Source organism: Carassius gibelio, chromosome B20 (genome assembly GCF_023724105.1).
Source record: "Carassius gibelio isolate Cgi1373 ecotype wild population from Czech Republic chromosome B20, carGib1.2-hapl.c, whole genome shotgun sequence".
Lineage (NCBI taxonomy): Eukaryota > Metazoa > Chordata > Actinopteri > Cypriniformes > Cyprinidae > Carassius > Carassius gibelio.
In genome coordinates this window covers 13,436,909-13,461,253 of record NC_068415.1, presented here as the reverse complement: position 1 = coordinate 13,461,253, position 24,345 = coordinate 13,436,909, and the positions used below count along the sequence as shown (strand labels likewise).

Below are 24,345 nucleotides of genomic sequence, written 5' to 3'. Positions count from 1 at the left end.
GTAATACTTAAATCCTGCGTGTGCAATATCAATCATCTGCAGCAGATATCAGTTCTTGTGTGATATTTATGGAAGGCCATTTCAATTTCCAATAAAAAAAAATTAAAAGCTAATTGCGACTTTTATCTCACTTGCAAATGCGAGTTTATATCTTGCAATTCATACTTTTTATTCACAGAATTGTGAGATAGGAACTTGAAATTGCAAGTTTGTCAGAATAGTTTTTTTTTTTCTCTCTGAGTTATGTGATAAACTCAGATTTGCTCATTCTAAATTATAGCAGGATATAAACTTGCAAATTGCAAGGTTAATTTCGAAATTGACTTTCTTACAATTGCAAGTTTAAATCTAGCAAATTAGATATTTTTTTCTCGCAATTGTGAGCTTAACTCATAATTCTGACTTTCTCAGAATTGTTTATCTTTTATCTTTTAGATTGTTTATATCTCAAAGTTTACATCTTGCAATTATGGCTATAACTCACAATTGTGCATTTTTCTCAAAATTCTGAAAAAAGAAAATAAGAATTGCATGTTTGTTTCATGCAAATCTGAGAAAAAGTCAGAATTGAGATAAAAAGTAAATTAAATTTTTTATATTTTTTATTCAGCGTTGAAAATGGGCTTTCATAGATATTCAAAACCATGTATATATGATTAAAATTAACCCATTTACTTTACATTTTTTAGAAATATGAGCTCTGAGTAGCAGTGAAGGAAATTATTCAGTCTGTCCCATTTTCACTGACAAAAGACACAATTGTTATGTGGAAGATTCTTATGTTTAGTCAGTTCTGAGGATACTTTGTGTTGGGCCAGAAATATCTCGAGATCATATTTTCTTGAGCTTCTAAAAGGGAAGTACTTGTATGTCTATAAGGTCAAAGGGAAAATTATGCCACCAAAGCCAATATGAAAAGCAGTTTCTTTTGTTAATTTATACACTTTGTAGTAGCTTGAAAGAAATCGAAAGAAATAGTTTTGTAGTTGTATTGTCATTATTGTTTCTTAATGGTTTTAGATTTGTGAATGGAAATTGAGACAGCTAATAGCACTTGATGTATTTTATATACTTTATTATCCTTACATGGCAGACTTTTAATAAAAAGTTACACTTGAGAGAAACTGATCTAAAACATGTGAAATGAACTGGCAGTGCAAGTTGATATGGCCATGTTACTCCAACCTGTGTTTTATATGCATGTAAAAACCTAAGTTGTGGTATTGCCGGCCCGAGACTCAAACCCACAAACCTAGGGTTAGGAGTTAATCTCTCTAACCACTACGCCACGACAACGAGCAGCAAACACCAAACGCTCCCCTCACTTCACATCAGCATATGATTTCAGGAGACGCAAATAAAAACATTCTTGTAATGTTCTCTGTTGGTTATTTTTCTAACAAGCATTAACATTCCCAGATCTGTTAGCTGGGCTGATAACCAATCATAACATCCCACTATCAAATCATAACAGTCGTAACCGCTGATAGAAAATGCTCTGAACATGAATCGACAATATTGTTGATCTTCTTTGCTATTCTTATACAAAGTGATTAATACTTTATGGATGTAGTTTATCGTTGTAGATCTTGGTGTGAAGTGAACAGCCCCTAAATGTATTTCCTGATATCCCTGTGTATTATCCAGACTGACCTTTTGGGTGTCATCTGAGATTTCACATCCCCCCACTTTCTTTCTCATTTTGCTGGTAGGATCTAAATCACCATTAGCTTGTTACTGGCTTAGTTCTTTAATATAAATATTATGCTCGGACCAAGAAAAAAAAACATTATCTGAAGAAATCCAGCTTGTAGGTTTCAAAGATTTTTTTTATTTCCTTGTTGCACATTACTTTGCTTTTGGATGTTAAACTGCATTCCTCAGTCTCTTAAGGGATTCAACTCAGAGTCTCATCTTTTCAGAGGAAGTGGCAGATGGGAAGGGTTCAAGTTTGTGGTCAGAAATATTTGTTTTGTTCTTATGAAACTCAACACGCTCGCAACACAATTCAATAGATACAGATAGGAACAGCCTCAAATGCTATGTAGAGACTCATTTCCTCTCTATGGGTTTCACATTTCATTTTGTAAAATAATTAATCCGCAACATCATAAGGGTAACAGCAGATGTAATGATTATCCAAATAATCAAAAAGAAAAACACTGGAAACTTTAATACTGCAATGACAAGTGACAAAAAGGTAGAAGCTTGTGCTTACTAATATAAAACTCTCACAATAGTCTTGCGCACAGCACAATGTTCTTTGTTTTATGCCCATTTATATTGACACCCTACTGCATCTCATGAATAAAAATAGCTGATTGAGTATTTAAATAGTGGTTTGAACTTAAATAGCTCTCAAATACACTGTACTGAGGCTTGTATTCAAATATATGTTCAATTATGTACAGGTAAAAATAATTGTTAAAAGTATTAAAATATTAACATATTGAAAGATTATAGACAGTCTTACGAAGCTGGTATAAACCAATGCCTTTGTTAATGCCTACAGTATTCAGTGGTTGTGTTGGGTAAAGGATAACCGAACAGAGAGAAATCCAAAATATACTTGGGCAGGAGCTCTTTGAGAAACTTCTGTGGGACAGTGCATAAGTAATAATGCAGCGTTTCTTTGGTGACAGGTTTGTACCATGTTTGGCGTTCAGGGAAACGTACGTGTTGCGGCACTCCGACTCGTTCCAGCACGTAAGCGGCGTCATTCTCCAGACTCTCGTACGAGCCTATGAAGTCATATTCTATGGCGCAGGGTTGACACAGGTTGTAGATGGGCATCCAGTGTTCGTTCATTCGCTCAGGGTCTTCATCAAGCAAATAACGCACAAACTCGGTGAACGTCACATCATTGCCTGCTATTTTTTTATCCTTTGCGTAGCCTTTTCTATAGCGCCGTATGATCTCTGCACCGTATTTTCGCTGATACGCCGCAATTTCACCAAATTTGTTGCGATAGGCTGAAAGCAAGCGTGCCATCGGCTCTCGCACAAACATGAATTTAAAATAATGCCGTAGTCGATTTCGAATCTCTTCGGGGGGAAAGTCAGAAAGAAAGACCAAATCAGCACGATGGTCCATCTTCACTTTGACATCCACGTTGGCTAGAGCGCCACTTAGCACCTTCAGCACTCGTTTCCAGTTGGAACAGGCCACTTTGGGAACGTAGCAGTAGAGGAAGCGATGCTCGTCGTTCACTAGTATGTGCTGGAGGAGAGTCTTCCTCTGCAGCGGACTGAGAGACCACACGCTGTGAGGTGTGTTCTTCTGACCACACATCGATCTTATAGTGCGGTTGCGGATCTCTTGTACAATCTGGGGGGAAAGAGGCATATATACTTTTAGAACAATATACAGTCCAACCAAAATTTATTCAGACACCTTCAACATTTCTCATGTTATCACAGTTTATTCGCTAGTTTAGGAAATTTGAATAAAATATGATAAGAAATTCATTTTGATAATGTCAGATAACTTTAAGGTATGTATGTTCAATTTAAGTACACAATTAGATAATACCAATTTAGGTCAAAAAATCTCTAAATCATTTTTGTCAATTTTACTGGTAGTCCACTGTTTAAATTTGTTTGGTTATAGTATGTCAGTTTATTTTGCTATCCTCACTTGCATAAATTAATTATAGTGTCCTGCGCCCACTAGTAAAAATATCAAAAATTATATCTTGCGTCTGAATAATTTTTGGTTTGACTGCAAATACATAAAAACTTGCACATAAATTTAGTTTCATGTTTTGTAGACCTACTGTGAGCTACAAGGTTCTTCATGGGATTGTAGTTTTTTCATTCAAAGCGGTTAAGTACACACTTTTGTACCTATGTATTTTTTGTCTCAAATACTTTTTTTGTTCTAAAGTTTGTAATGTTGTGATTCACCCTGTAGTTTATTTTGATGATGGCTTGTTATGCTTTAACAAAGACTTGAAAATTGCTATGGGAAAAATGAATGGGGAAAAGATTCTGTCCACTGAAATGGTGGGTGTGGGTGGACTGGACACTGTTGCAAATCTGACCCCTGCATGGGCAAAACTGACCAGTCAGAATCAAACATTTTAGAGAAACCTGTAAAAATGGAAATGTGGTATGATCCAACATAGTTTACCAAAACATTCCTAAAGTTTTAATTTCCTAAAAACTCTTTCAATGTGCTATAAATATAATTTTGTACACTACTATTAAAAATATTTACATATGAAATAGCAAACCCATCGACCCAAAAGCAGTTGAAATATTAAAATGTTTTACTTAACACAACAGAACATTTACTCTGGGCATTCCACTGGATGACCAATCATCATCTAGAACCCTTTTTAATTCCATTAATGCGGTGTTAAACCCTGTTGTCTGTATGTATCCTACAGAGTCAGTAACTATGAGTGAGCAGTTCTGCCGGGTTTTTTTTTTTATAAAATATCTGCGATCACATGTACCATCAAACCAGTTGCTGGCGATCCTGCAGGCCATTTAAAATATACAGGTGTCTTTAGTCAGTTTATACCTATTTCGCTTTCTTTTTTAAATGACATTGTTTATCAACGCAAACCTACTGGTTAACTTCCAACCTTCCATTTTTAGCAAAAAATATAGAGAAAGTGTTTTTTAGAGAAAGTTTATAGAGAAAGTTTCTTGGTCGATAAATATTATTATTATTTTTTTGATGCATTCCAATCAGGCTTTAGACAATTTCACTCCACTGAAACGGCTCTTTTAAAAGTGTTCAATGATATACTTTTAGCTACTGACTCTGGAGATTCTGTAGCTCTGGTACTTTCAGACTTGAGCACTGCTATCGATAATGTAGACCACAATGTTCTTCTGGCCTGCTTAGAACAGGTAGGGGGCATTAAAGGTTCAGTTTCAAATTGGTTCCAGTCTTATCTTACGAACAGATGTTTCTCAGTTAATATTGGCAAATTTCACTCTACCTCTGTACCTTTGACCAGTGGGGTCCCTCAAGGCTCTGCTCTAGTGTCCATGTTATTTCCCTTGTATATGCTTCCCTTCGATTCTATCTTTGATAAGTAAACTATAAGCTATCATTGTTACGCAGATGAATATATATATATATATATATATATACACACTTAGTTGATCTTAAGAACTATTTAAAAAAAAAAACTAAGTACAAGATTAGTCAGTCAAAATAGAGCACTTTCAGTACATTATGGAAGTGCACTTTTTTTCACCTGGGCAAATACATACGCTAAAGACTTTTGTATCAGCATAAGAGTGTGTTCGCTTCACATAGAGTTGTCATTTTGCAAAAGAAAAAAAAAAATGGCTTCAGGCTTTTCAGCGCACAGTTATTTTTTTTTTCAATTCTAATCTGACACCATTTTATAATTCCTCAAATTTAGGTTGAAAGGCAAATTGGTTGTCTGTCTGTCTCCAATCATTACTATTATTCTGACATTTGATTATTCTAGTTAACTCTTTACTTTATTTCTATTTATTATACTCTATTTAGTATACGCCCCACGATCACAAACTTGCCAGTCTGATCATTAGTCAGAGGTTATGATTAATACTATTTAATAGGTCGGCCATGCTTACCATTCTTTAAATAGTACTGCTGTTTAGTCCCCTACAGTTACCCATGTACAACTTAGTTAAAGCTCAAACAATAATCAGTGGTTATGCTAGTACCATATACCTAACCCCCAATAGTTATAGAACTAAACTTAACTAAACATTAACTAAATTTGAGACAATAATCAGCGGTTATGCTATTACTATGAAATATGTTAATTCCAATAGTAATTTTATCTAGCCCCCGATAGTTAAAATAACTAAGTACGACTTGATTAAAGCTGAGACAATAACCAGCGGTTATGACCAGCACTATGACTAGTCCCCCATAGTTAATGCAACGGAGTACAACTTAACTAAAGTGAAGCAGTTAGTCAGAAATCTACAATCTAACCTGATGTGCTCCATGCTCCATCTAACCTGAGATATAGTATTCACTTAACCCTGGATGCAGATTTGCGGAAACAAGTAAGTCATAATAAATCTAATGTAACAATTTATTATCAGTCAGCTAAATATGTATTATGCCAATTACACAGCCAATTCAGATTTATCAACTCAATATAAAACATAAATTTCTCAAAGATGAATCTAGGAGTAAGATGCATAATATCAGACTTTAAGAAAAATACCTAGTATGGAGTGTGTGAAAGGTCTTTTCAAAGACCTTTATTGGGACACATGACTGACTGAGACCTGAGGGGAAGGAGAGGGTGTGAGGGGTCAGGAAGGGGATGAGGAGGAACCATTGCATATGTGAGAGGTGTTTTCTCACATTTTCTCTCAGTGAGATGTGGGAACAGATGTCTGTATGTTAATGCACTGTGTTTCTGTTGTATATCTCAGAAGATCAAAGTGTCTGAGGTTCTGCGATTCTTACAATACCTACTGAACACGATAGGTGTAATAACTTTAAAATAAAGCCTGGTTACTGTAAGCAACATTAAAATCTAAAAGTTTAGTTTTCATATCAGCTGTTGAGACAGCTCAGAAAAGGTAGCTGAACCGTCATGTGATTGTACTCTTCTGTCAAGATCACTGCAGGGATCTTAACTTGAAAGAATTGGCCCCAAGTTTCATATTTCGTATCTTGACTTGAAGGTAACCAGCAGTTTTGTATTTTCTGGAATGAAATATGGAGTTTCTTCGTCCCATCAAAGATGCTTTCCACATACCAACTAACTAAATCCATAAATAATAATAGGACAGTATAAAAGGATTAATCAGAAATAAATAGGAATAATCGGTTTTTACGCCTTAAAATTACTTCTTTTACTCTACTGTCTAAAGGTTCAATACAGAGATGGTATAAAAAGAAAGTTTAACAGCAGAGGAAAAGATGTCGAGAGGTTTGGACAAACCAAATGACTGAAGGATTACACATTGACTAGAGTGTCTTGATGTTTTTTATTCCACATAAATTGTTCTCTGCTTTCTGTACAGGTAACATATTAAGAGTTATGCACTAGCTGGTCAAACAACACTTGAGACACTTTAGGAGCCATTCTTTTGGATTTCAGTCTGCAGAACTCAAGTTTTCCGATCAACATACTTCTTTGACGTTTTAAAAGCGTATTTATCGTTTCATAGAAAACCTACCAAACTTTTTTTTTCATGCCTGAAACATGATTTTTGCATTATTTTTATTAATAATTACTTGTCCAAGTAATGATTGAGGAAACTGTATTGAACCTAATTGTGGACATCCGCAGATGCTGTCTATGTAGGGGGCTCACTAGGTTTTGAGACGCAGCCCGAGTTCTCATGAAAATAACTTGTTGTTCAGACTCACGAAACTCGAATAAAGGCTGCTGAAGTCTTGCAAACATATCAAATTATTTATGAGTTTCTCAAAAAACGTCACAGTTTATTCACAATCTAGCGACTGTGTATCCAGCTAACGTTACCTTACCTGAGACTCCACGTCCACAGCCGCGTCGCTGTTCCTCGGTCGGTATTCCACTTTCTTCCCGCTGGCGCGAGGCGGCGGAGTCTGCACGCTGTTCAGCATTCCCTTCTCTATCATGAGCAACAGGCCTCCGGATGCCACGATCACGGCGAACGTCAGCACCGAAGGAACGACGGCGGAGTGTCGGCGAACGGTGGTCGCGTTCACTGGCGGTCTGAAGTGGACCAGGGATCCGCTCGCTCGGTTAATCCCGTACTCCTTCTTTCGAGGCGGCATAGTGAATCACATGCGTCCAATAGTCCGTCCGGTTAACGAGGCTCAGTGACTCAAAATACCGACAGATCAGCACACGCCAGTAGCTTCAATGAAGCAGCTAACCAACTTCTGGTTTCAGTGCTTTCTGTGAAAAGAAGGGGGAAAAAAGCTTATTGAGAGAGCATGATGGGAAATGAAGTTATGGAGCAAGGGGGGGGGGGGGGGGGGGTGCGGGGAGACAGACTTCGGGGGAAACTTGTTCGTGATCGATTCATGACACCAGTCGAGCAGCTTTAAAATGACACAGATTCATTAATCAAGGTGCTAACTAGTTCCAGCATGTCCATTGTGAGCTGCTTTTGAAAACAAAGTTGTGTAGAAAACAAAATAGCTAGAATTACCAGCTTTTGTACATTTATGCATGCAAACGAAAAGTAAACAAGAGAGAATGCAATGCACTCAAAGAATTGTGCTGCTGCTTTATGTAAATAGAAACGTACTGTGTGCCTTTGTCGCCCCTTTAAAACGGTTACGTTACTAATTGAAAATATGCTTTTTTCTTTATTAAAACGTAGTTTTCAAGGACCGCTCACATAACGTTAACAGTAACCATACAGTTTTTAAAATCGTTCTCGTTCACACCAAGAATGATTTTCTCTCGCGCTGAAGTTATGTCGCCTGCCGCTTTAAATGCTCGAGCTTTCTGTGAACTTGGGTCGGGTTGATTTGCCGACAGTGTTTTTGTGACTGAAAGTGATTGCAACTCTTTGACTTTATTGTTAGCTGTGGTGTGGACTCATCTATCCTCATAAAAAGAATGACTATTAAAACTTGGAAGGTTCTCATCCTCTGTGTGAACAGTCTTCAGTGGGGAGGTCCACACCACAATGATGATAAAGACTCAGAAGAATCACTTTCAGAGCAGCTATTTATGACTGATGAAGAATGAAAACATCAGAATTACTATCCAACAACTAAATATTATGGTCCATTGATTTGGACGCTAATAAAGTTACTTATATTATTGTTACTTATGTTTTATATATATATATATATACATATATATATATATATATGTGTGTGTATGTGTGTATGTGTGTGTGTGTGTGTGTGAATAGACAATTGTCTGTTTTAGAATAAATGTATCATCACAATAAATTACAAGAAGAAAAGAAAATTAGCTTTCAAAAGTATGCTTTATTTATTTATTTACATCCAGACTCCGGGCCTTTTTGTAATGTGTTGATAACTGCATTCACGTGCACGAAAAATCAGCCACACGTTTTGTGTTGAGGTTTTGTAGAAGTAATGAGAACATTCAGTCATAAAGCAATTTTAGTTTTCGGAAAAAAAAAAAAAGCCATGACATCAGTAACAACAGAAACTCAAGTTGCATGTTACAAACAGGGTTCCAGTGTTAGTTATGACACAACATTACAAGCAGCACTAATCTGTGATATATGTACAATATAAGCACTCATTCTCTTTCTCTCTCACACACAGCACTTTTCCTCTCTGGCACAATCATTCAGCTGCTGTTTTAGTGGGACTGAGCGATACTGGAGAAGTACTCCAGCATGTCTTGAATGGTGAACTCCATAGTGATTCCAGAGCCTGGGTAGCAGCGGTTTATCAGGCCCTCAAAGTGCTTGTACTGCCGAATGAACTCATCTTGCATGGAGTGCCACACGACCTAGTGGACAGACCAAAATTCACATTATCACAAAAAAATAAATAAATTGAAATGCCATTTAGTGTAATTTTCTGCGTTTTATTCACCTGTAACAGATTCTCCTCTTCACACAGATGCTTATCCACCTTCTTGTAGAGGTTGTCCAGGCCTTTTTTTACCTCCTTCCCGGGGTATTCTTTAATAACCTTGCGCAGTTCCTGTTTATTGAAAGCCAGTTGGTAACTCACTTCCTCTTCACGGACACCCTGAGCTACACGCGCCTTCACTCCCTCAAAGAAGTGCTGCAAAATGGGAAGAAAATAAAAAAATGATTCATAAACATAAAAGCTGAAGAATCCATTTACATTAATAGTCCAAACACATTTTAGTTTCATTTCTACAATTTTGATTTACACGGATGTTCTACTGTAATACTGCTCAATCCTGGTTTCCTTAAAGATGTGGCTTACATTAAGTTTCTCAAGTGGTTGGCCCAGCGAGTTGATGACGTAGGACTGCAGGTGATCTGTGTACTTCTGCTTGGCATCCTTCCTCTCTGCCTCCAGACAGGAGATCTTCAGGCTGGACAGTGTGGAGAAGATATGGTGGAAGTTCTCCATCATCACTACATCACATGGAGTCTTCTGGCTCTCGTTGGCCACTTTCTCCACTACGGATATGCAAACATAAAGTGTTGAAAACTAAATAGAAAAAAGAACCGCAAACACTGAAAATGTACCATATTTTTCAGACTATAAGTCGGACCTGAGTATAAGTCGCATCAGTCCAAAAATATGTCATGATGAGGAAAAAAACATATAAGTCGCACTGGATTCGCATTTATTTAGAACCAAGAACAAAGAGAAAACATTGCCGTCTACAGCCGCGAGAGGGCGCTATATGTCTTCAGTAGCCGTGTTTCCACTGGCGAGCTTAAACCGGGCATGCTAGTGCGTGCCAGGGCCAGTCACGTTTCCACTGTCACTTCTGGGGCTTGATCGTGCCTCGCCAGGGCTTCCTCGGGGCCAGCGGCCAGGGTTTTTTGGCCAGACGGAAACCTTGGGCCAAAGCGGGCCAGCTGGGGCTAGAGGAGGGGTTATGAACAAAGGCGGAGTTTCTCCGCGTCTAGAGAGCGTCAGCGCGGATCATTTCAGAACGATAACAGCGATATAACTTAAGCATTGAAGACTTTTTAAAATCAGTTGAGTTCAAAAATCACTCTTACTCAACAGCGAGTGTTTGAAATAACTTGATCCGATGTAGATTATAATCACTAAACAAGGCAGGAATCTTTATAAGCGATGCAAAAGATTATGCACGCTAAACATTAACGTTACCATAGTAAACATGGTAAATGCAACCAGGAGAGATCAGACGTCAGCTTCTTATCACAATTGTGTATTTATTTAACATATTTTATCTGTCATAAGTCTCGTCTCGAGAGTTTAGCTCCATGTAGCATATCATCAAAATATATTAATGATTTTTGTTCGGGAGCTTTTATAAAAATAGAGAGGGTCTGCACTGCGGATCATTTCAGAAAGATAACGGCTATAACACCAGCATTAAACACTTTATAAAAGAAGTTGAGCTCAAAACTCACTTTCAGTCAACAGCGAGTGTTTGAAATAACTTGATCCGATGTGGAATATATTCACGTAAACAAGGCAGAAATATTTTAAGCGATGTAAAAGACTATGCACGCTAGACATTAACGTTACCATAGTAAACATGGTAAATATGACCACTTGAAGAAATCAGACGTCGGTTTCTCACGATCACAGTCGTGTATTTATTTAGTAACTGATAAGTCTCGTCTCGAGAGTTTAGCTCCACGTTGCCTGTCATAAAAAAAATATAATAATGTTTTTGTTCGGGAGCTTTTATAAAAATAGAGATTATCATTCTTTCTAAATGTAATGTATGCCACTGTGGCTACAAATAAACCGAAACAGACTTGACTGAATAAGCAGGCTATTTTCATAAGCGTTAAAATAAATAAATAAAATAGAAATAAGTGTATTTACTGTATGTGTGGTTAATTTTGAGTCCTGATCAATTAAATCATTATGATCAATGTATCACTTATGCTACAGTTAAAACATCGATGCTTTTGAATTTGAATATTTAACAAAGCATGCAAACAAACGTCCGCTTTTAACATGTGCCTGTGTTGATCGCGCATGTTCTAGTGATTTATTTCTTATTAGTTTTCTGCACTGTTGGGAACGTTACTTTAAAAAAGTAATTAGTTATAGTTACTCACTACTTGTTCCAAAAAGTAACTGCATTAGTAACTGAATTACTCTATAATAAAAGTAACTCGTTACCCGGGAAAGTAACTATGTGCGTTACTGTAAAAAAAAAAAAAGTGCTATATGTCAGAGAATTTTTTTTTTTTTTTTTTTGCTGTTTTCACAAGTCAGTTGAATGAGTAGAACAAACAGGTGTTCGTACATATACATAACTTTCGATATTTATTGCACGTCAACAGACAGCAAGAGTTTTATCCTGCACTTTAAGTATTATATTTGTAAGAAAAGTGTTTTTGGCCACTATCTTTGTAGATGCGTGTCACACATTAAATGTACACATTACATGTACAGCCCTGGCTCGCACTGGCCCAACAGTGGAAATGCGGCTAGTGTAGACTACAGGAGCACTGAGCAGCATGGAGTGCCCTCTCGCGGCTGTAGACTGTAATGTTTTCTATTGGTTCATTTCTCTCGGTTCATGTCAAATTAATTTTGATAAGTCGCTCCTGACTATAAGTCGCAGGACCAGCCAAACTATGAAAAAAAGTGCGACTTATAGTCCGGAAAATACGGTAAATGAAGAATTAGTTCCATTCTCTATTAATGGATGGTTCAGAACACTGTTGTTATTGGTTTTCACTAATTGAAATAAAGCTGAAAGAAAATTATAAATAATTAGATGACAAACTTGAAAACTCAGAAATGTTGCAGTAGTGAAAAACCAAAATGACTAAAACTGAAAAAAAAAAACTATATAGAAAGATTTAAAAACACAATAGAAACGACAAAAGCACAAAAATTGCTAAAACTTTAAGAAATTAAAATGAAAAATTTGCCAAACTGCAAATACTGCTATAATATCTTGAAATAATATGTATATTTAAATAATATTTTATTCAGTTATTTTAAAATATTTGGAAAAATGCAAAATAATAATAATAAATAATGTGTTTAAGTATAAAAAAAATAATGCTATCATGCTTTCTCTTCATGTTTAAAAAAATAATAATCTAAAAGCAGCATTTCAAGAAATGTAAGGCTTCTTGCACATTCTCACAACTAGTGATGAGTAAACGAATGTATGAAATTATGATGATCCTCACCGTTAGTGAAGACAGCTCTGATGAGTTTGATATAGGCCTTATCCAGATCACCCCGTCTTTCTGCGTTTCGGAAAATAGCCTCAGCTAGCTTAGCAAACTCCTCAAAGCCAGTGACAAACGGCAGGAGGCCCACTTTACTCTTCTTTGAAATCTTCACCTCCTCCATCTGACGAATCTGTCCAGACTAAAACAGCAGAAGATTCCAACACTGGTCTCACCAGGGACACATCAAACAATGCTTGACGTGAGCTCCACTTACAATGCATTTATCGAAGTTTCTCTTGACCGTGACCAGCACGTTGCCCAGCGTTGTGCTGAGGTAGGACGCGGGATCAACATTCTCGGCCGTCCAGACGTGGTGACTCATCTTCACCAGCATGTAGAGAGAGTTGAAGCTGTCGATCTTATCCCCTAAAGCTATCAGACTGTTCAGCTCCGTCTCGATGCTCTGAAAGATCTTATTCATCATCATCCGAACCATGTCCTTTCTGCAAGAGAAATGGATGCATGATCATTTTTTTGTAATCTGCTTAAAAACTAAATCTGAATGAACTAAAGAGAGCGGTCACTCACTCAGATATGGAATATCTGTGTTCACTGGGGGGTCTGGAGTGAACCGCTCCATCGCTGTCATCCACATTCTCTCCCTAATGAGGGATTTATAACATCATCAAATCACACAAATTCAATACACACAGATCAGAGCCGTACATTATCTGATACTCGCCTGAGCTAGTGTTGGAATTTGCTGTAGCTTGAAGAACTTGATGATAAAGTCCTGTTCAGCCAGACACAATGGCTCTAGCTCACTCAAAACCTGCTCAAAGATCTAGAAAACCACACAAAGAAGGGCCCTCAATTTGCATATGTACTCTTTATCATTAAAAGTGTAGGGTTAACACAAATTAATGCATGAATAAAAGTATTAAATTGACCCCAAACTTTGGAAAATCAGTGTGTATGATTATACTTCGGACAACAAGTTTCAGTATTTAGTCACATTTAGCAGCGGGGCACCTTATCAAACCTTGTCCTGTCTGCTACGTCCAGGTCAGAGGCGGACATGTTGCCCATATCAAGCAGAGAAGACGACTGAGAGCGCCTGCTGTTGGAGCTGCTCACAGCGAGTTTATTCAGACTCGACGTGGAACCTGTAAGCTTCCCAGAGCTCCCGTGCAGGCCTGAGAGAAACCATCAGAACGTGAACTCCATATAAAACATACAAGTCAGCCGTACTTGATTTATATTCAAATCACCTCATCTATACAGATTATTAAACTTACCTTGTAAAGTAGATCTGAAAGGGGTCATAACAGACATGCAACCCAACTACCAAAAATCTCATACAGATCACAGATGCTCTACGGCGTGATTAAATATTTAATCTCCCCTTTAACCAATGATGCATTAACATTAAAGTTTTTAATATTTGAAAAACTGAGGTTAGCTTTGATTGAGAAAACGTGAATAAAGCAAGATGAAATCTATAAAATATGGCTTGTAACTTAAAAAAAGATTGTAAATGTTTTGCATATCGATGAAACACTGAAACTGAAGTTAAGATAATGGTTTACTGTGCTTATGAGGAAGAGATGCCCTCTGACTAAGAGGAAGCAAGGCATTATGGGACAGGCATGGCATGTGGCAATGATACTTACTCTCCGTCTCCTGTTTGAGAGCACTCTCTTTCCGCGGAAGCGTGGCTGGAGGCCGGTTAGAAAGGCAGGCATCAGAGACAGAGACAAGTTAAGCTTACAACATGCAGCATGGTGCCAGAGTTAGGGGTTAAAGGTCAAAGTTTTCAAATATGACATGCACTGCAGTGGCTGAATTCAGGCTTTGGGCTCTTTGGCCTTTGGAAACAAAAAGCTCATTTTATTTCATCACGTGGAGGAAAAAGCTGAGAATAAGACAGCTAACGAAAGCTTTTGGAACTTCTTACTAACAGCTGGAAGTGTACCAGCGTGAGCAGGGATAAATGTTTCCAATAGGGACGTGCACAAGTGACAGAATACTTGGAAATGACAGCAGTGATAAATCACGAAAGACAAAAATATGGACCTTTTCCCCTAACTTCAAAACATTGGACATCAATGTTATAATTATATGCAAACATGTCAATATATTAATGTGATTCAATATGATGTTGCAGTCATCAGAATTAGAAACAGTTCAATGGTGAACGATGGAACGAGAGATGTTTTTGAAAGTACTGTTGTTGTTTTGTTTTGTTTTTTAACTTATCACAGTCTTATTTTGATGCTAATGGTGTGGCGACAAATGCCCACAACCAGTTTACAAAAAGATGATACATACAAATACATCTAAAAATACAGAAAAAAAAGACAGTTTATTTAATAAACATTAAAAATGTCTCTCTTTATACCATTTGCAAGTATTCTGAGAAATGTACTACACTGTTATAATCATCCTGAAATCTTATGCATTTATTTTTTTTATTATTTTTTTTTTTTACAGAATATTTTGGTTGTCGTGCCTCTAGTATGCAGTTAATGCCATGTGTAATAACACACTGGGCCTTGCAGCACATGTCAGGACATTACAATGAAAACACCATCATATCAGAGACAAGCAACGATTTTACTACAGAACTGTTGAATCATTTCAGTTCAGCTCTGTTGAGACTATGTGTTTGTCATGTAGTTTAACAAAAGTGTAAGAATAAACGTATTATAAATGGCACAAACACATATAGAGAAAAAACTCAACATAGCATACACAGGACAAACAGAGACTGAAGAAACAGCATGGGCAAAAAAACCTTTCCAAGAGTAGGTTTCCTGATAAACCAATATTTATATATTTATTTGAGTTTTTATTGAGGTCTTACCAAATTTTCCTTTCCCATCCTTACTAGTGCCTGCCATTTTGATCTTTGCCACTTCAAAGAAGTCCTTAATTTCCCGCTCATACAGTCGGGTCATGTAATCCACATAGGTCTAGAAAAACATAAGGGAAGATCAGCAATTTGACCAAATTTAGATTTTTTACTTGTCAGCATTTTTCTCATTTAGAGGAAGTTAGAAAGATCACAGGAAATAACAGCGAGTGAGACAGACAGAGAAAACAGGACTGGGAACCGGACACAAATCCAATCTGCCGGAGAACACACATCAACATCCAGCCCACGTCTGCCATCACATCTGGATTTTAAAGACAGTTTAATAATAGAGGGCAGTGATAAACGCATATGGGAATCAGATTAGTACTGAGCGATTATTAAAAAAGACTACTAATCCTAAAATAAAACCCTAAACCCTTAAATATGGCCTTGCCCTTGGTCTAATGTTTGCAGTTTAACATTAACTGTACTATTAAATCTGAGCAGAGCTAAAATTAAATATAACTGCTATTTTCCTCTACTAAGGCATTGCCATTTCGAAAGCAAAACCACCGTCTCTCAGAAGACATCAGGATAAGATATTGCAGCATTATTATAATGGTATTTTAATGGCTACTGTAACTGATCATAAGCGTACTGTGTCAGTGGTCATAAATGAGAACTAATTTTTTTTTTTTTTGTGATTACTGTTGGTGATTGTAACTGTCCAACTGTTAAAACACATAATGCTTATAAAACATACAGCAATAATGGGACTGTTTCTCTTATTTAAGGTATACTATGTAACTTTTTGGTTCAAATTGTACAAAATGTATATAATGAGCAAGTACATGAATCATGAATCCATCTTTTAAATGTTTGTCTTATCCTGAATCACTACTGTATGCCTATAATAGGTGTTCATATTCACATTCACTCTGGCATTCTGATGTGTATGCAACACACTTTTTTTCAAGTCCAGTATTAAATAAAGTCCCACCCAACTTTATTTTAAACATAAGGGGTAAGTAAAATTGGTTGCAAACAGCAGCTATTGATATTGAGATACTACAATGCTATAATGCTAATAATCTGCAGTGTCAGGAAAATGAAGAATGTTACAATATTTAATCATGTTTTTGTCCTTGGTTTTTGTCACACAGTTTATGACAGTTTTCCATTCACTTTATGACTTTACCAACAATTTGTACAAATGTGATTGAGTGCTTTCAAACCCTAATGCTAACAATTACTGTGATATCAGCAGCACTCACCCTGGACAGACCCTCATATTTCTCTCTCTGGGTGTTCTTCAGCCACTCCATGAGTTTGGCGTATCGGAGCAGGTCTCTGTGCAGAGGGCTGTGTTTGGGTAGTGTCAGCTCAGCTGTGTGCTGGGACAGTGTGGAGCTCTGATCATGTCCCTACACACACAAACACACAGACACACTCAGTGAGTGGAAACTCATTGTGAAAAAAGCTCACTGTCCATGCAAGTTAATATTATGGAAAACACACACACACTCTCTCACTCCCACATACAGTAGAGCTGGGAAAAAATACAGATTTTCCGAAAAAAAAATCTAAATCTACAAATTTGGAGTTTTGTTTGCTTAATTACATTTTTTAAGTAGCGGTGTAAAAACATTTTACAAATCAAATTGGACATTTGTGTCGCGAACATCTGTTCACAATCTGTATTGAATGTGATGCAACTGGTACCACGAAATAATGGCAAAAACATTCTTCTCTTGAGCAGTCCTTGTGGGCTGAACGCAAAAATCATCTCATTCATGGAAAAAATGAGTCTTTCAAACAGGTTCTATTCAGTATATCAGAAACAAAGAGGAAACAGTGCAGTCTGATTCAAGAAAAAATGACTCATATGAACTGGTTCTTTTTCATAAACTGAAAACATACAAAACAGACATAGTTTGATTCATGAACTAATTACTTTTATGAACTAATTATTTTTAGAGAATTGAAAAACCAAAGTTTGTAAAGTCTGGTTCATGAACAAGTGACTCTCATGAACTAGTTATTTTTTGTAAATTGAAAACATATATAATGGACACTGCAGTTTGATTCATGAACAAACGACTCTTATGAACCAGTTCTTTAGTGAATCAACAGCATGCAGCGTGACCAGTGAGGTCTGATTTACAAACAAATAACAGTAAACTAAAAACATACAGTATGATTCTAAAAAAGCAGTTAAACGAATCAGTGAATCAGACTAAAACACGGCATACAAGCATCAGCAGAACAAAAAAGTCTTTTCATATGGAGGAAACCTGTATAACACCCAGCTCTACTCCCACACATAAGGTCACTGTCATATTACAGTGACGTGGAGTTCAAACAGTAATTAATCAGGCAAAAATCACCAAGCCTCACAAATCCATGAAGACTGCCACAGTGGTGCTATTCTCACAGTCAAGCAGTTCCTTCTCAATGCACCTTTGAAACATACACATCATAAAAGCAAATACTGCAGGAACTGCATGCTGACCAGGCCATTTCTTCTCATGAGCACCTCACAATTCCATCGGAGGAGGGTGAGCAAACAAGGCAATGAAGACCCCTTTACATCTTCAGGGGACAAAATCAACAGCTACTAACACGAGAATGATGTTGGCTAGGAGGTTTATGGGGCGATCATCTTAGAAACCCTAAGATGAGTATGTCTGGATTACATCACCATGAACATGCTTAAACGGAATGTTTCCATGATGAGAGAGAAGCGTTGATGAGACAGTTAGGTCTAAAGAAGAGGAGTTGCGTGACTGTTAGAGAGTGGGCAGGTCAAACAGGGTGCTGGAGTGGGCGTACTCACAGGGAGTGACAGACAGGACGACCTATAGAACTGAGGGATGGTCATTTTGAAGTGACTGAAGTGGTTGAACTGACAGAGGAACAGAGAGCACAGTGAAGTAAAGTGATATAGAGAGACTGGTGTCCAGAAAGGAACACAGGAGAAAGAATCGATCAGAAAGAGGCAGATAAAAGACCTAACACTCCTCATATATGTAAGTTGTACGTGTTTTTCACCTGGAACGTGTGTAATAGTGTTACCTGGTGCACAAACACATTGTTAAGGTGGTTGGTGAGACGTCGGGCAAAAGCATCTCTGAGCTCGGAAAACAGATGCTGCTGCTGCTTGACTGCCATTAGCTTCTCGTGACCTGTGACAGAACACCACCAGACATGATTAACGCTTCTCATGGGGCTGTTTTCACACCGTGGGTGAAGTTGGAGAGCAGTACCTGGTTTGAGCGCTACGTTCATGCACTGTGACAGAGCCTCAGAAGCATTGATGCAGGCCTCGATACCCTTAGGAGAAGACAAATCTCCTTCCTGCAAAGCCTTGATGTGCCCTTTTGATAGATCCATGTAGTTCTATCACAGGAAAATACAAAAATATGAACAAATAGATAATTATAGACATATAAGAAGAATTCTAATCACACCAGGAATCTTTTACTAGATTTCTGTTTTAGTATCAAACAAAAGCAGTAAAGAAGCACACATCAAGAACTTTGTTCACTCTGACTGAAATTGTTCATTATTTGTTCATGTTAATTAATACATTAACTAACATTAACTAATGGAACCTTATTCTAAAGTGTTACCAAAATTAATTATATTTATAATTTAATACAGTACAGGGGCTTTATAAAAAAAATAAAAAAAGCTAATAATTAATTACATAAAAAATGTCAAATTAACATAATTTAAGAATAAAAACAAATCCAAATAAAACACATATTTCATGTGACCATTAACCATCATCAGAGAACTTTGCACACGCAAACTTAAAATCTCAGCAGTATTTCCAGTAAACATTTGAGGTCAAATGTTTCGGAATCACTTATTTTACAGTTTTCAATAAGATTAAAAGTGGAAGTGTTTTCAGGAATATGTATGCAATTAAATACAAAACAATTTTTTTAAAAAAAGATTAAAACCTCTAGACTTATTAGACTTGTTAGTTGCAAATCTGAGAAAACAGAAAACAGAGCTGCTGAGCACTTCAGGTCAGCCAGGTTAGAATTTCTATGACATAAAACTGCTATGCCAGTATTTATTGATGTTTTTAAAGGGGCAGTTACTGATGGGTCATAATGGCTGACTTGTTGTCCACCAACCTCACCAAGATTGACTAGTTTACCTAGAACTCTTTTGTTAATGGCGTGTTCCACTCAACAAAGGCAAGTTTTCTGAGCTCTATCTCTACTGTGTCTCAACATACCACGAGGAACTGGATCTCATCCAGCAGTTTGCCATTGTTGGTGCTGCTGATCTGGATGAGACGGTTGCTCTGGGAAATCTGGTCCATCTGTTCTTTCACGCTCTGCAGCATCTCCTCATAACTGAGCAACTTCCCCTCAATGTTGTCCACCTCTGCAAGAGCCTGATCCAGCAGCTGCATCAGGATGTTCACCTGCTTCTCAGAGGCCATGATGGACTGGATGTTAGCCTGAGCAGAGAAGAACAGAGATTACTATTCACAATATCAAAACTAAGCCTTGGGTTTTCTGATATGACTGTCAAACAGTCAAAGACTACTCAATATAAACTGCTATTCCCTTCACCATTAGATAATTATTGCACTTAGTTCAATATAGATAAAGGTAATTAGAAACTCCTGATGACAGGTGCAATCAATACTTTCCACTATGCCAGCACACCAGAAACGATTCAAGAAACTCACCCCATCTAGGACCTGTAGCTCACGGGACAGTTTCTCAGCAAAGGCCTCTGCGTTGGAAATGGCATACTCGCAGTCCTCCATCATGCCCTCAATGTCCTGCTCCTCTCGGGAACTCAGCTCCTGGTAATCGTCCAGAGCATCCTCATCTCCCCCTGCAACACTCGGACTCTCTCCGCTCGGGACCGTCTCTGAGAACAAGGAACGATGCATGAAAAAAGTGCTCTTTAAAAAAAAAAAAGTTAATTACTGTATATGATACTAATTCAAAAGTCTGGTGTAAGCAAGAACTTTTTTTTAAGAAACGATATGTTATATGACAGTAAAGACTTTTATAATTCTTTAGAATTTTGCATGCATAAATTACATGTTTAAATATAATAGAAAAATTGTCTTATGACAGAATGATTGTAACAATTATTCACAATATTAATATCTTGACTATTTTTTATTAAATAATGCAGCCTTGTTGAGCATAAGAGATTCCTTTCATAAAACATATCCAAACTTTTGAATTGTAGGGGTTGTGTGCATATGATTATAGTAACTAAACTACTACATAAATGCAATGTAAGTAACACATGTACACAAACACAATCTACAGAGTGAGCAGTGGATAGATGTTCCCTGATAACTATGTGATCAAGCAAAATGAATTAATGTGAAGAAACAAAGACAATTAATGATGGGGAAACAATAGCAGGAGGCGCAACCTGGAGTAGCGAAATGGAGAAGGATGAAAGATGGCATACAAACCTTCAGCTTTAGGAAGCTCTGGCCAGAGAGAGATTTAGAGAGAACAGCAGAGATCAGGTTAAAGCATTAAAGGACACTCAAAAAGACACATTGCAGAATCCCAAAAAGCTCAGAAAAAGACAGAGAGAGAGAGAGTACTAGCCACTGGAAAACAGAAAATAGTTTGAGTTCCTATCATTGCAAATGTAACAGTTCTACACTCAAGCTTTCAGACTCTTTTTCTGACATATTAGAATTAAATAATAGAAACACACCGGTAGTTTAACAGCATGCTGTTTACACTCCCACAACACCGGAAGCAGTAGTGAGCCTCACCTTCCAGCAGCTGTGGACTGACATTTACAAACTCCACTTTCTTCCGAAGGTAGCGCTGGTTCAGCTTCCAGATACACGAGATGAACGAATTCTTCTCTGCAGTGCTGCTCGCCACCCACCGATAAACCTTCTCAAAATGAAGGTCAAACTCCGGGTTCTCCTGTAGGATGGAGAAGTCCAAGATTTGCTCAGTATATCCAGGTCGATTTCAGGTCAATAATTATTTTCATGTTACCCCAATTTCCATACATATGTTCCATAAGTATGTTTCAATAATTTAAATACAAAACAATAAAAAGTCATTTCAATCACTTTAAGTGCCATAAGTGAAATAAGGTATAACAACATTATGTAACAGTATGGTTTTTTTTTTGTTTTTTTTTTTAGATTTGCTAAAATGTGTTAATAAAAGTGTTATTAAATGATTAGTGTTTATAAAGATACATTTTAAGTGAGCCATCAGTGACTTAATAAATTAAATCCAACTGGTGTGTTTGGAAACTAAACAAAAAATTTATTTGTTAAATAAAATAAAGTAATTAATTATTTTATTAAATATAGTATAAATATAAGATGAAAAACCTAAACTTAAAAAAAAAAATGAAAATTTAAAATTGAAATAAAATAAGATGAAGTACTAAGATTATATATATATATAAGTATTATATTATATTATTATATAAGATAAGTAGTTAAAAACTTAAACTTAAATATATAAAAAAAACTTAACTAGAATTATATATATATATATATTAAAAGACACATGACAAAATAACATATTCATTAATATTTATTAATAGTATATAATAAATACTTTTATAGAATATAAATAATATATAATATAAAATAACACTGTATCCAATATCATTCAATAAGCAATCTGAAACAGGTCATTTTATGTATCCATAATATTTGGTAATAGTTATTTTATTACCAAGGATTATTATTTCATGTCTGAAATGAACCCTTCACACATGACCTCTGACCTTATTGGCATCTTTGGCATCAACCTCTGTCAGGTCCCGTAGTTCCCATGCCATCTGTCTCTTATCTCCTTTATCTGTCTTCTTCACCTTCACCACCTTCACCTGCACCGGGCGCTCTGTAGTCACTAAAGGTGATAAACAGAGGTCAAATAAACGATTCAAGAATGTTTATGGAGATTCTCTGACATGGATCTGTGTCTCTACTCTACCTGTGGCACACAGGAAACAGTTCTTTTTCTTTTTCCCTGCCTTGCAGACATTGACGATGCTCAGCAGACGCTCATCATTGGGGGTGAAAATATCCCTCTGAAGGGCGTGCTTGATGGCAGTCATGTTTAAGCCTGAAATTAAAAGAACAACTGACACATTACATTTGTTTTCACTAAACAAATGTAAGCTGAAAGGGCCTTCTGCTTGTTGACGCTGTCCAAGTCAAAAGTGTATTCTTTTGTATGCAACATATTTAAAACATTTCAGATTATAGCAGATACTTCATCTGTCATCTGTCAGTTTACAACAAAAATCAAGTAACGTTATACAAGATACAATAAGACATAACAAACTTTGCTGAAGCATGCAGGCACACAAAGTTTTTATTAAATGTAAAAGAACCAATTAATTACATTTTATTCATGTAGACTTAAAGGTACATTTGCCTATCATTCACAGAACTGTAAGTTACTAGAATACCACAGTATATGAATAAGATAATTATACATTAATATGACCTACATCAGAATAAACGTGAATACAGTCAATTGCAGAGTAACGTTAATATTTTTCTTAAATGCAAAGTTCGTGATTTTCGTTCGAAGATGTCTTTATTGTTATAGTAACACAGATTGTTTTATGAAAGGTCAGCTGACTCAGTAAACAGCACAGTGGCCTTTTCGGAAAGCTAATAAACTGCGACGTTAGTCGAATCTTACCTAAAATTAATCAAATTGAGCGACGAAAATGCCTTCTTTGACGCTTTAACTTGTATTTGTTAAAATACAAGTTTTTGTTGTTGTTGTTTTGAATATCACATCAGCTGTCAGGGACCCAGCCCTGAGAGCAGTGTAACCACGAAAACTGCACACTTCCTGCTTCCGGTTAGTGTTTCTACAGTAAAAGTCCCTTAATTCTATGTTGTGCATTTTGATTATTTTATGGAACAATCGCTAGCCACGATATATTTGAGAACGATTTTAATTCAGTAGATCTTGTGTGCATATAAAGATAATATAAACGAATGATCAATAATATATCATTTTTCATTTGTTTCATTTGTTTATTTATTTAAACAGGGACAGTGTAAAATATACATTAACCTTAAAAGGAGATATGCATTTTACCAGGTTGTAGCACTTGTGCTAATTTACACCTGTAGTCACTGGACAGGCTGATGTCAAAAAAATAAATGCATTATCCCAAAACAGTATATACCTTTCATTCAGTTCGCAACATACATTTACAAATACACTCATACATACACATCAATGATTATAAATTATTTAAACGTTTGTTTTAAAAGAAGCCATTTTTTGATCTGATGTGAAAAAATGTTAAAATTTCCAATTTTGTTGGTAAATTCTGTTGGCACTGGCAGCTTATTCCACTGATGGCCACACTAGAGAAAGCTGAAGTACCAAATGCTGTTTTACACAAAGGAATTCTACACTCACCTCGAACAGTCGACCTAGTGGCCCTGGATGTACTTTCTGAGCTCAGTAGGACAAACTTTTTTAAGGGAGGAGCTGCAGTACCATTTATTATCTTAAATAAAAGACAGAGGTTTGAATATATGATTAGGTTTTCAAAACTTAATATCCTATGTTTTTTTAAAATATGATAGTGGTGAAATATTTGAGATTTCTTATCATGAACCTTGAGAGAACTTTTGTACAATGATTCCAGGGGCCTTAATGCTGTTTTACAGGCCTGTGACCAACTCGTCATACAGTAACGAAAGTGCGGAAATATGAGTGCATTTAGATATAA

The 24,345-nt window shown here is 36.6% G+C and overlaps 2 protein-coding genes across 7 annotated transcripts; both read right to left on the bottom strand.

Annotated features, from left to right (window-relative positions):
• Positions 1–1,808: 1,808 nt before the first annotated feature.
• On the bottom strand, positions 1,809–7,921 carry chst14 (carbohydrate (N-acetylgalactosamine 4-0) sulfotransferase 14). The gene is made up of 2 exons (XM_052587249.1): positions 7,471–7,921; positions 1,809–3,327 (listed from the first exon to the last, which is right to left on the bottom strand). Exons 1-2 carry the CDS (start codon positions 7,741–7,743, stop codon positions 2,500–2,502), a joined length of 1,101 nt encoding a protein of 366 aa, XP_052443209.1. The 5' UTR covers positions 7,744–7,921; the 3' UTR covers positions 1,809–2,499.
• Positions 7,922–8,899: 978 nt separating this feature from the next.
• On the bottom strand, positions 8,900–23,449 carry exoc1 (exocyst complex component 1). Of its 6 annotated transcripts, XM_052586639.1 has the most exons (21): positions 23,292–23,449; positions 22,572–22,703; positions 22,363–22,487; positions 21,377–21,536; positions 21,062–21,079; positions 20,309–20,496; positions 19,847–20,074; positions 18,861–18,993; positions 18,670–18,779; positions 18,431–18,499; positions 16,869–17,018; positions 15,604–15,712; positions 14,411–14,455; positions 13,770–13,933; positions 13,476–13,581; positions 13,326–13,395; positions 13,012–13,240; positions 12,753–12,936; positions 9,865–10,064; positions 9,502–9,696; positions 8,900–9,415 (listed from the first exon to the last, which is right to left on the bottom strand). In XM_052586639.1, the coding sequence occupies exons 2-21, from the start codon at positions 22,693–22,695 to the stop codon at positions 9,263–9,265; spliced, it is 2,760 nt and encodes a 919-aa protein (XP_052442599.1). In that variant the 5' UTR covers positions 22,696–22,703; positions 23,292–23,449; the 3' UTR covers positions 8,900–9,262. The 6 variants fall into 6 exon arrangements, with proteins under 6 accessions (XP_052442599.1, XP_052442601.1, XP_052442602.1 ...); XM_052586641.1 differs by lacking the exon at positions 14,411–14,455; XM_052586642.1 differs by lacking the exon at positions 18,431–18,499.
• Between the last annotated feature and the right edge of the window lie 896 nt (positions 23,450–24,345).

Coding starts and splice junctions, on each gene's coding strand:
- chst14 (XM_052587249.1), bottom strand. CDS start 7,743: ATGCCGCCTCGAAAGAAGGAGTACGGGATTAACCGAGCGAGCGGATCC. Junction 3,328..7,470: donor CTGTGGACGTGGAGTCTCAG/GTAAGGTAACGT, acceptor CTTTCCCCCCAG/ATTGTACAAGAGATCCGCAA.
- exoc1 (XM_052586639.1), bottom strand. CDS start 22,695: ATGACTGCCATCAAGCACGCCCTTCAGAGGGATATTTTCACCCCCAAT. Junction 18,500..18,669: donor ACAATGTGTTTGTGCACCAG/GTAACACTATTA, acceptor TTCCTCTGTCAG/TTCAACCACTTCAGTCACTT. Junction 10,065..12,752: donor CAGAGCTGTCTTCACTAACG/GTGAGGATCATC, acceptor GCATATCCGTAG/TGGAGAAAGTGGCCAACGAG.